This window comes from Moschus berezovskii, chromosome 17, assembly GCF_049115385.1.
Source record: "Moschus berezovskii isolate FMDL1 chromosome 17, NW_MosBer_1.0, whole genome shotgun sequence".
In the NCBI taxonomy this organism is placed as follows: domain Eukaryota; kingdom Metazoa; phylum Chordata; class Mammalia; order Artiodactyla; family Moschidae; genus Moschus; species Moschus berezovskii.
In genome coordinates this window covers 34,402,905-34,415,039 of record NC_142476.1, presented here as the reverse complement: position 1 = coordinate 34,415,039, position 12,135 = coordinate 34,402,905, and the positions used below count along the sequence as shown (strand labels likewise).

The following is a 12,135-nucleotide window of genomic DNA, read 5'->3' as shown; positions in this document are numbered from 1 at the left end:
AATTTGTTTCTGCTCAGGTAGAACACCCATAACATTGACATGTTGACTTCAAGATGTCTGTGGGGGATCCAGATATACACACACACACACACTCTCACACTCACACACACATCAAAGTTCAAGAGTAGAAAATTTCCCAGTGGGTGAACAAGGTGAATGACAAAACAATGGATTGCAGTCATGATCCAGGCGAATAACATAAGAATCAGAAAGGGAAAGAGAAACCCACAGTGGAGACTGAGAATCTGTGATCACAAAAGCAAGGGAAGAATTGGGAAAGAACACTGCAATAAGAGCACAGAACTTCAAGAATCAGGAACTAACTAACAATATAAACATGAAAGTGGTTCTCTTGAAAACTAGGTTACAGTGGGATTGGGGGGTATGTGATGAAAACAGAAACAAATGGGAGATGAAGAAATGATCCTTTCAAGAGATGGAAGAACCCTTCTTTCTTCCTAGCTATGGTTTTCTCAGAAGCCTCATCCTGTAGGCCAAGAAGAAAGGTAATAAAAATAAGTAAAGAAATAAATGTTTGAGTGTGTTTGTGTATTAGGGAGTGATGAGTTCAGTTCAGTCACTCAGTCGTGTCTGACTCTTTGCAACCCCATGAACTGCAGCAAGCCAGGCTTCCCTGTTCTTCACCAACTTCTGGGGCTTGCTCAAACTCATGTTCATTGAGTCGGTGATGCCATCCAACCACCTCATCCTCTGTCACCCGTTTCTCCTCCTTCCTTTAATCTTTCCCAGCATCAGCAACTTTTTCTAGGAGTCTATTCTATACATCAGGTAACCAAAGTATTGGAGCTTCAACTTCAGCATCAGTCCTTCCAATGTCTATTCAGGACTGACTTCCTGTAGGATTGACTGATTTGATCTCCTTGCAGTCGAAGGGACTCTGGACTCTTGAGAGTCTTCTTCAACACCACAGTTCAAAAGCATCAATTCTTTGGTGCTAAGCTTTCTTTATAGTCCAACTCTCACATTCATACATGACTAATGGAAAAACAATAGCTTTGACTAGATGGACCTTTGAGGGTAGAGTGATGCCTCTGCTTTTTAATATTCTATCTAGATTGGTCATAGCTTTTCTTCCAAGGAGCAAGTGTGTTTTAATTTCATGGGTGCAGTCACCGTCTGCAGGATTTTGGAGCCCCCCAAAATAAAGTCTCTCATTGTTTCCATTGTTTCCCCATCTATTTGCCATGAACTGATGGGACCAGATGCCATGATCTTAGTTTTCTGAATGTTGAGCCAACATTTTCTGAATGTTAAGCCAACTTTTTCACTCTCCTCTTTCACTTTCATCAAGAGGTTCTTTAGTTCTTCTTTGCTTTTTGCCATAAGGGTGGTGTCATCTGCATATCTGAGGTGATTGATACTTCTCCCGGCAATCTTGATTTCTGCTTGTGCTTCATCCAGCCTGATATTTCACATGATGTACTCTGCATATCAGTTAAATAAGCAGGGTGACAATATACAGCCTTGGCGTACTCTTTTCCCGATTTGGAACCAGTCTGTTGTTCCATGTCTGGTTTTTACTGTTGCTTCTTGACCTGTATACAGATTTCTCAGGAGGCAGGTAAGGTGATCTGTATTCTCATCTCTAAGAATTTTCCAGTTTGTTGTGATCCACACTGTCAAAAACTTTGGTGTAGTCAATAAAGCAAAAGTAGATGTTTGTCTGGAACTCTCTTGCTTTTTTGATGATCCAACGGATGTTGGCAATTTGATCTCTGGTTCCTCTGCCTTTCGTAAATCCAGCTTGAACATCTGGAAGTTCACAGTTCATGTACTGTTGAAGCCTGGCTTGGAGAATTTTGAGCATTACTTTGATAGTGTGTGAAATCAGTTCAATTGTATGATAGTTTGAACATTCTTTGGCAATGTCTTTCTTTGGGATTGGAATGAAAACTAACCTTTTCCAGTCCTGTGGCCACTGCTGAATTTTCCAAATTTGCTGGCATATTGAGTGCAGCACTTTAACAGCATCACCTTTTAGGAATTGAAATAGCTCAGCTGGAATTCCATCACCTCCGCTGACTTTGTTCAAGGGAGTGATAGAGCTCATGATAAATGACCTCCATTTTATTCATCAAAGAAAGAGGCATACTTGTCTAAGATTCAGAGGAGATTGAGATTGGTGAGGGAGAAGGGGCAAGAAAGAATGGTGAAGATTTTGAATAATTCCTAAAGAGATGACCATAAACAATCTAGACAAGTGCCACTAAAGATCCACATTAGATCAGAAATAAAAAATCAATCTGAGTAAGGGTGACATTGAGAATGGTGTACAAATGTCATTGGAAGTAAGGGAGTGAAAAATAAGACTATTTTCAGTGGATGTTTCACACCAGTGTTGACATTTATTCAATTGACTCTAGGAGCTGGGTAAAGGGAAAGACTGTGAGTTAGACTGTGAAGCCCTTGATGTGTATGGGACAACTGGGGGATGGGAAAATGAAAGAAAATAGAAAGCACATAGTAACATATTAGAGTGCCATGTGCACAGTAGCAGGAGTACTTTGACAGAGGGAGAAAAAACTTAGTTTTTAAAGTTGCCTTAAGCAGCTAGGAGAATACTAGTTAGTACTCTGGGGACCTGTAAGCCTTATGGTGTGAGAACAGCCCAAGGACTGGGGGAGCAGGTCAAAGGGGATAGTCACTCAGAGGAAGAAGCAGAACTGGCAGAGTGGTTAGCAGGTGAAGGTGGCAGAGGGAAATCATTCTGTGTGTTTCGCGTTGAGAAGCAACCAATGGACAATAATGACAGAAAGATTTAGATTTAACCAAACCCAAATATCCAAGATTTGGCCCAGGTTGTTTCTGTGAGGGGAATTGGCTGAGGGTCCTTGGGAGCATCTGGTTTTGTTCTCCTGGACACTGCCTGACCACCTGTGGAGTGCAGTCAGCATCTTCCTCTGGAGGGGGCTTGTTCTGCCTGTGAGGAACAGTGCCCTGGGTCCCAGTCTTAGGGCACACATGCGTGCATCTTTTTACGTCTCATTTTTTAACAACAGTGCCCTGGGTCCCAGTCTTAGGGCACATATGCATGCATCTTTTTATGTCTCATTTTTTAACAACAGTGCCCTGGGTCCCAGTCTTACGGCACACATGCATGCATCTTTTTATGTCTCATTTTTTAACAAGAGAATTTTTGATACTCATTCAACTTCCTTCAGACAGCTCAGGATCTTTTTCTTCTTTCTGGCCTGAATTACTTCTCTCAGTTTATAAGGGAGCTGTTTGACTGTTAAACTAGAACAAGAGAGGCATTATTGTTACATTCTTTCACTTTTACTTAGTCGGAAACTAAGCACGAGTTGGGATTTGCGTGGACAGTTAGATACTAGAGTGTGGCTAGGGGTCAGCAGTTATGGAGTCCAACAAAGGAATGTGGTGGGCTGGACCCTGGACAATGGTTAACCTCAAATCAGTAGGTGACACTGATAAAATAGTGAAACAAGTGTGCATTCTTCCAGGAGGTATGCCAGAAATAATAGACTCAAGCTATGGCAGAACAGCTTGCTATGTCAGCCACAAGGAAATCTTGGTTTTGAGACACTGTTTATGAAGATCAAGGTGAAACTTCACTTTGCTCTGTCTGAGCCCTCAGAGAGAAGTTCACATCAAGTATTTCAATCTAGAGTGTGGAGAAGATGAGTAAAGGGAGCTCTTGGCAGAAATTAAGTAGATTAATACAGCTCATCTCTCTTTTAAGGCCTCCTAGGTGGCATGGTCGGAGAAGGCAATGGCAAACCACTCCAGTACTCTTGCCTAGAAAATCCCATGGATGGAGGAGCCTGGTGGGCTGCAGTCCATGGGGTCGCTAAGGGTCAGATATGACTGAGCGACTTCACTTTCACTTTTCAATTTCACACATTGGAGAAGGAGGTGGCAACCCACTCCGGTGTTCTTGCCTGGAGAATCCCAGGGACGGGGGAGCCTGGTGGGCCTCCGTCTATGGGGTCACACAGAGTCGGACACGACTGAGGTGACTTAGCAGCAGCAGCAGCAGCAGGCATGGTGGTAAAGAATCTGCCTGCCAATGCAGGAGATGCAAGAGTGGAAGGGTTGATTCCAGGGCCAGGAAGATCACCTGGAGGAGGAAATGGCAACCCACTCCAGTATTCTTGCCTGGGAAATCCCATGGACAGAGGAACCTGGTTGGCTATAATCCATGGGCTAGCAAAGAGTCCGGCACAACTGAGTGAATGAACACATCTTTCTTGTCATACATAGTTCTAGTCAGTTCATGATCCTGTGCATTTTGTGACACTTATGTGTGTCATTTCTTCTTTGAATATTAAGGTATTTTGGATGACCAAGTATATCTCTTAATAAATTATTTCTGAAGCAAGGTGTTAAGGTTTGAATTTTTGAATAATGTCCATTCTCTGCACTGTAGGTCTGAGCCAGGCTCTGGTCATATTAGTGGACAGGCTAGTTCAGTTCAGTTCAGTTCAGTTCAGTTCAGTCGCTCAGTCGTGTCCGACTCTCCGCGACCCCATGAATCACAGCACGCCAGGCCTCCCTGTCCATCACCAACTCCCGAAGTACACTCAAACTCATGTCCACAGAGTCGGTGATGCCATCCAGCCATCTCATTCTCCGTCGTCCCCTTCTCCTCCCGCCCCCAACCTTTCCCAGCATCAGAGTCTTTTCCAGTGAGTCAACTCGTCGCATGAGGTGGCCAAAGTATTGCAGTTTCAGCTTTAGCATCAGTCCCTCCAATGAACATCCAGGATTGATCTCCTTTAGAATGGACTGGTTGGATCTCCTTGCAGTATAAGGGACTCTCAAGAGTCTTCTCCAACACCACAGTTCAAAAGCATCGATTCTTCGGCAATCAGCCTTCTTCACAGTCCAACTCTCACATCCATACATGACCACGGGAAAAACCATTGCCTTGACTAGACGGACCTTGGTTGGCAAAGTAATGTCTCTGCTTTTTAATATACTATCAAGGTTGGTCATAACTTTCCTTCCAAGGAGCAAGCGTCTTTTAATTTCATGGCTACAATCAGCATCTGCAGTGATTTTGGAGCCCAAAAAAACAAAGTTTGACACTGTTTCCACTGTTTTTCCATCTATTTCCCATGAAGTGATGGGACCAGATGCCATGATCTTTGTGTATGTTATTAGCTCAGATTAGATTCTGAAATGGCATACATGTTTTATAATAGCAGTCTACATGCAAGGTGAACACCCTTATGTACACTTTTACCCTTTTTTGGTTTAGGGAATAATCTGGACAAAAATGTTTGTCTCCAACAAAATAAGACTCTCCTCTATTGTTTTCATTAATGACTGTTTCCTACTATCTCTAGTTTTTGAAAATGTATTTTCCCCTTATACTTGCCAATTTCTACCTATGTCTTTTTGGAGTGCAGGAGTTAGAGCAACTGTAATTTATGGCTGGAGAGAGGGATGGGCAAGGAAGAAAAGGGAAATAAGTAGACCCAACTGATGGGTTGGTGGTGGAGGAGGAGGCCTCTTGGAGAATGGCTCAAAGGAAATTCTTGGAACTTCTGGGTTGAGGGAGAACAGAGGATGGTGGCCAGGACTGGTCAGTGGCAGACAGAGAAGTCAGGAACACACAGGTAGTCCAAGTAAACCATGCCAGGAACAGGGGGATTTGGGGAAAGTGAGGGAGGAGAAAAGAGAGAAAACTGTCAAGTTCCCAATTCCTAATGTTAGTGGGCTCTCTGAAAAGGAACAGAGGGTGCAGTTTTTCTTCCTTTGGTACCTATGTGAAGGCTCAGTCACTGGTCCCTCTTCTTTCTTTTCTAATCGTTTCTTTTTTCCTTTTCTTTCTTCTCTCTTTCCTCCTATCCACCCTGCCTCTTCTTTCATCTGACCGATTAGAACATCTCCATGTTGAAGAGTTACTTGATGTCATCATAGCTCCAAGCCATCGATTTGTCAATACAGGAAATTGTAATTGTTTTTAATAAAGGAGAAAAGGAAAGGGAATGTGACTAATGTCTGTGGAAAACCAGGCGACAATTCAAAAACCACTGAGTCTCCAGCAAAGCAGAAGAAGGAATAGCCCTCTGATCACATCTGACATCACTTCATGGAATCTGGATGGTTTCTTGGGGGAGGAGAACTATTTTGCCAAGATATTATAAGTCAGTAAGAAAGGATATTTTAATATCTCCTTTCTCCCAAGCACTTCTGGTTTTAAAGCAAAGTCTTTTTGTGGTTCTTTATTCCTCTTTTTGGTTCTGTGCCAAAGAACACAAATACAGTCTTCTTTGGGATCTCTATTTCTTGGATACTCCTTGTCAATATATCTTACATCTGGATTAAATAGACGGCATCAACAATGTAGTTGGGAGGCAGAGCAAGCAAGAGAAGAGGGTCGTGCTGTTCTCACATGAGCTTTGGGGTTGAGTGATTTCAGTGTCTGCAGCTTGTCTACCAGAGTAGTAAGCATAAAGCATCAATCTATAAAGGATATTTTCAACTATGTTGAGAGAGCTGTCTGCATAGTTGAAGCTGTGATAGGATCATTGCTATTTTTGGAGCGGTATTTCCAGTGAATCCAAGGGGCGACTCCGTTTTGGTTTAGTTGTTCTTTCTTAAAATAGCTCTCCATTGAGAATGATGAGGCTCTGTTTGCTCATGGTGAAGTTTTAAGTTTCACTCATGTCAGGAAAATGAAGGTCTTTGACTATATATGAGCTTTAAAAGAGATCGAATGCTTGTTTCCCCCTTTTTTATGGGCCATGGGGCATGTGTTTTTAATAGACCTTTAAGTCTGCAAATAAGTACAAACATAATGTTACCTAGTGCTTTGAAGGCCACCAATAGAGATACTCAGTGAGTATGAAGTAGTCAGAGGAGGGTCAGAAAGTCTATGGATTAAGGTACTAGAAAGAGAAAAAAATATATAAAACTAATATTTTCTGCAGTGGCTTTATGTTATCCTTTCCTTCCTATAACTCATCTCTTTTTCCTCTTTAACTCTGTGTCTCCTGGTTACTATTTACCTTTTTAAAAAATGCCCAAAGCAAGCATATACTGAAATAGAGATTCAGTCAATCTTCTTATAGTAACATTGTGCAGTGTGATGGAAAGAACCAGAGATTGAGAGTTGGAAGGCCTTATTCACCACGGACTGGAGAGTAATTCTCAGAGCATAGAATTAAGAGTATTATTGGGTTTATCTTGAAGAAATAATCTAGGTGTTAAGTGGGGAACTGAGTATGATGTCAAATACTGAGTATTCATATAAATACAAAAAAGGTAGGATATTATTTATCTTGGAATAAATATTCTAAATGAGTATTAGTGTCTTTTTTGAGAGCACCATGATACCTGGTCTCAGCCTCTTTGCCCTTCTCCGCTAAAAGGCAATGATGGTTGGGAAGCCAGAGTCTGATTAGATCTGGCTCTGTTCTTTTCTATGTACTGATCCTTTGGTGTGACATTCCCTCTCTTATGTGCTCCCCAGGGCATACATGAGTGTGAAGGAGCTGAAGGAGGCACTGCAGCTCAACAGCACTCACTTCCTCAATGTCTACTTTGCCAGCTCAGTACGAGAAGCCCTTGCAGGTGCTGCCACCTGGCCTTGGGACAAGGAAGCCATCAGTCACCTGGGTAAGTAAAGTTGAAGAACAAATACAGTTGGAGAAATGAAGAGGTTGGGAGGGAATCTGTGAAAGTTATTTTGGGGGGAAATGGGGAGAAAAATAAATTTAGTTAATAAATTAGCTTCTTCGGGCTGATAATATCTTTGAGGAGAATTTTTCAAAATGTTTTAATGAAGACAGGTAAGTTGTATTAGGGCTTACTTCAGTCTGTATAAAAGGCTCCAGTTTCATCCACCTCATTAGAACTGATTCAAATGTATTCTTCTTATACAGAGTGAAGTAAGCCAGAAAGAAAAACACCAATACAGTATACTAAAGCATATATATGAAATTTAGAAAGATGATAACGATAACTTTGTATACGAGACAGATGTATAGAACAGTCTTTTGTACTCTGTGGGAAAGGGCAAGGGTGGGATGATTTGGAAGAATAGCATTGAAACATGTATGTTATCATAAGTGAAACAAATCGCCAGTCCAGTTTCGATGCATGATACAGGATGTTCGGGGCTGGTGTACTGGGATGAACCAGAGGGATGGGATGGGGAGGGAGGTGGGAGGGGGGTTCAAGATGGGGAACACATGTACACCCAGGGCAGATTCATGTCAATGTATGGCAAAACCAATGCAATAATGTAAAGTAATTAGCCTCCAATTAAATAAATTAAAAAGAAAGATGTATTAGGGCAACAGTGACAAATACTCAGAATGTTCTAGACCAAATATTCAGAAGGTTCTAGACCAAATAATCTAGATGCAAATAAATTGCTGACATGACATGGGATAAGATCCATTCTGTATCTTGATTAATCTCAAGAGGGAACCAAGCAAAAAGGTGGCTAGACTATGAAATCTGGTTTGCAGTAATCGCTGTGCCAGAAGATCGCTGGTCATCTTGAATGGATTGGAATCCTGAGGAGATTCTGGGAAATACAAGCAAGTAGGGCTTGCCTGATTACCTGGGAAAAGGGTGGCACCTTAATCTAAATGGAAGTACTGCATACTTGAGACAGATGATTCCTTTTACAATATCATTATTATAAAGGAAATTTTACTAACAAATCAATAGAATAATTAAATCAGTTTATGTGGATAAACAGTAATTATTCAATATAATTTGAATGTATTTTCAAAGAGTCTTGAGTAGGATTTATCAAAATTTACTTTAAAACTGAATTACCATAATTAGGAGGAATTTTTCATGTTGGAAAGAGAATTCTTGAAGGAGACCACAAACCACTGTATGAATGATTTAAAAGAGATTATGCAAAAATAATCTTCTTAGGAGTCAAATATGAAGCAGAGAGAAATAAATTGAATAAAGATCTCATAATACTGTGTATGTCAAATCCATGTGTGGCAGGGTCATTATGAAGTAGAGTCCAGAATATTGAAATGATAATCAGAGAATATATGAGCAAGTGTCCGAAAGATTGGGGAAGAAATAACATAAGCAATAGGCTAACAATAGATGAAAAGATATTGTTCCTGTTCAAGAGGAAACCAGAACATAAAAATCCCTGTAGTGAATTAGGTCAGCATCCAGAAGGGCTATATATCTCAAGCAAAGGAAGAGATAATAAAAAGTTAAACCTGTGGTGATCCAAACTGAATGCTTTGTTTATCCTGGGTTTCATTGGCTCTGTAGTCACCTGATACAGTTTTAGGGCTCTCCTTTTATCATCAAATTTTGTATTTTCAGTTATCAGTATATGATAAGTCAGAAATTTGTGAGGTGAGTGGTGCTTTCCAAAGCAAAACTAATATGAGTCATTCTAGTCTTCATGGTTGTAAGAGGCAAGCTAGAAGGTTATATGCTAATAAATCATTTAGTAGTGAGTTTGAGTATCTTGAATTACCCTCATGATAAACAGTGGTAACAGAGGAGCATGCAAAACTCTAAGAAAGTACCTCCAAATTGGCTCACATCTGATTCACCAAATGTTACCTTTCAGTACATATGACAGCAAGGTTTATCAATAATGGTTTCTAAGAATCCTAGGTCAGTCATTGGGAATTGAATCTACTTGTTCAAAAAACCTTCAAAAAAAAAAAAAAAAAAAGGTTTGCCTAGCCATTATGGAGACAAATCTTGGCCCCTTAATAAGAATTGTTGAGCTGGGAGCAGAGCCTTGAGTATTTTCTAACTTTTCTGGCACTAGGCCATTGATAAAATTCATTTAAATAAAAAAAATGGACAAAATACTAAAAAATTAGCTACTTGAAAACATCAGACATCAGCCAAGACAATGAGGATTTGGGAGACCCAATCCCCAATTAGAAGAAAGCTACACTAACGTGAGCTCTACATATAGCTCAGTTTCTTGTTTTTTAATTTTTTTTCTCTTTCTCCCTGAGGGAAATTGCCAATTCTCAGTAAAAGTAATAGAAGCAAAGCAGAGAGCAGCAGTCCAGAGCATGTTTCAGTCTCACTACTGAGGAGACAAAAACTATAAGTCAAAACTTCTAAGGTACCCAGACTAGAGGGACCAAGTTCCCCGAGAAATAGAAACCATGGAAAAAGTAAATGTGATATTCTACTCATAATTTTAAGGTATTTTCTGATTTCTGAACAATGCATTCTCCAAGTCAGTGACCAAGAAAAAAAGTATTGATATAAAATAGCTGCTATTAAATAAAAAAGCTGAAAAGTAATTTCAGGAGTCTTACTGTGGAGGAGACAAAAAAAACGGAATTGAGATCCTGTCAAGGAGGGGCATTGAGACACTCTATGAAATACTCTTCATAGACATTCTATGAAGGAAAACATAAATAGTTTAGCTTACACAAAGCATAACATTCAGCCTGAAACACTCTTAAATACCTGTTTGTAGGAAGGTCATCTTGCCTGGAGGATCCCATGGACAGAGGAGCCTGGCAGAATACAGTCTATAGAGTCACAAAGTCAGACATGACTGAAGTGACCTAGCAGCAGCAGTAGCAGCATCTGCCTATATTTAACTGCCTAACAAAAGAAAGTTAAATATGCTCTGAAGGAAGACAATATCACCAAAAACCTCTACACATTTTCATGCACAATGTCCAGAAATCAGTAAAAAAAAAAATTTACAGTTATGCCAAGAGACAGGATCAAATGATGGTAAACTAAACTAAACAAAGAAATAAACAATCACTCCATAAATGCAGGTCCACAGATTATCCAGATATTGGAGTTATGGAATATTGGCTTAAGATAATTATTATTAATATGTTCAAGATAGATAAAAAGTTGTAAGTGTCCTCAGAGAATTAGATTCTATATTAGTGAATCAAAGGGAAATTTTAGGACATAAATACAGTAACTGAAATTAAGAAATTAATAGATTAGTTTGTGAGCAGGAGAAAAGATTTAGAAAACTGTAGAACACATACATATTGAAGCTCAAGGAGGAAAAGTGATGTAAAAATATAGAAAACAACATGAGGCATTTGAGACCTGATGAAAAATTCCTACTGTAAATTGGAGTTCTAGAAAAAGAAGAGAAAGATTTTGAGGCAGAAACAATATCAAAGAGATAGCAGCTGAGAATTTTGCAAGGTGACAAAAAAAATCAAACTACAGACTCAAAATGTTTTTCAAACCCTGAGAAGGATAAATAGAAAGAAAATCACAACTTGATTCATTATAGCAAAAATGCTGAAAATCAAAGGCAAAGAGAAAATACTCAAAAGTAACCAGAGAAAAATTGTTACTTTAAAAGAAGCAACAGTAAGATTGGCATGCTGATTTTTCAACAGAAACTATGGAAGTCAGAAAACAACAGATTGATGCATTTTTTAAAATGCTAAAAGAATAATCACCAATTTATAATTCTATATTCAGCAAAAAATCTTTTAAAGAAAAATTAAACATATTTTCAGACAAAAATAGATAATACCAGCAGTAAATATTGAAGAAAGCTATACAAATAGAAAGAAAATGACTCCAAATGGAAACAGAGACATACAGAAAGAAATGAACCACACTGGAAGGGATAAAAATATTAAAGTAAATAAAATATTAAAAATATTAAAAGTAATAAAAATGTGGTTTTTTGCTTTAAAATATATGTGGTTAAAACATGACAACAATGGCATGAAAGACAAAAAAAAGTAAATTAAATGATTTAAGGCCCCTTCTATACCAATATCTAGAAAAATTACTGATTTATTCATTTTAGACAGCTTATTCATACCTTATATAAGAATTAGCTCAAAATAGATCATAGGCTTAACTATAAAAAGTAAAACTGTATAACTTCAAAAAGAAAACATAAGAGAAAATCTTCAGGGCAAGGTTAGGTGAAGAGTGCTTATATATGACACCCAAAGCATAGTCCATAGAAATAAAAATGGATAAATTGAACTTCAGTTCAGTCAGTTCAGTTCAGTTGCTCAGTCGTGTCCGACTCTTTGCAACTCCATGAATCACAGCACGCCAGGCCTCCTGTCTATCACCAACTCCCGGAGTTCACTCAAACTCATGTCCATCGAGTCGGTGATGCCATCCAGCCATCTCATTCTCTGTCGTCCCCGTCTCCTCCCACCTCCAATC

General features: G+C 39.3%; 1 protein-coding gene across 1 annotated transcript in view; it reads left to right on the top strand.

Moving 5' to 3' along the window:
* The window catches only part of PAPPA2 (pappalysin 2), a 323,227-nt gene that overhangs the window by 105,763 nt on the left and 205,329 nt on the right, over nucleotides 1-12,135 (top strand). The window contains exon 3 of the mRNA XM_055419199.2: nucleotides 7,463-7,608. Coding sequence (XP_055275174.2) covers nucleotides 7,463-7,608 — 146 coding nt within the window. The remainder of the gene's footprint in view (nucleotides 1-7,462; nucleotides 7,609-12,135) is intronic.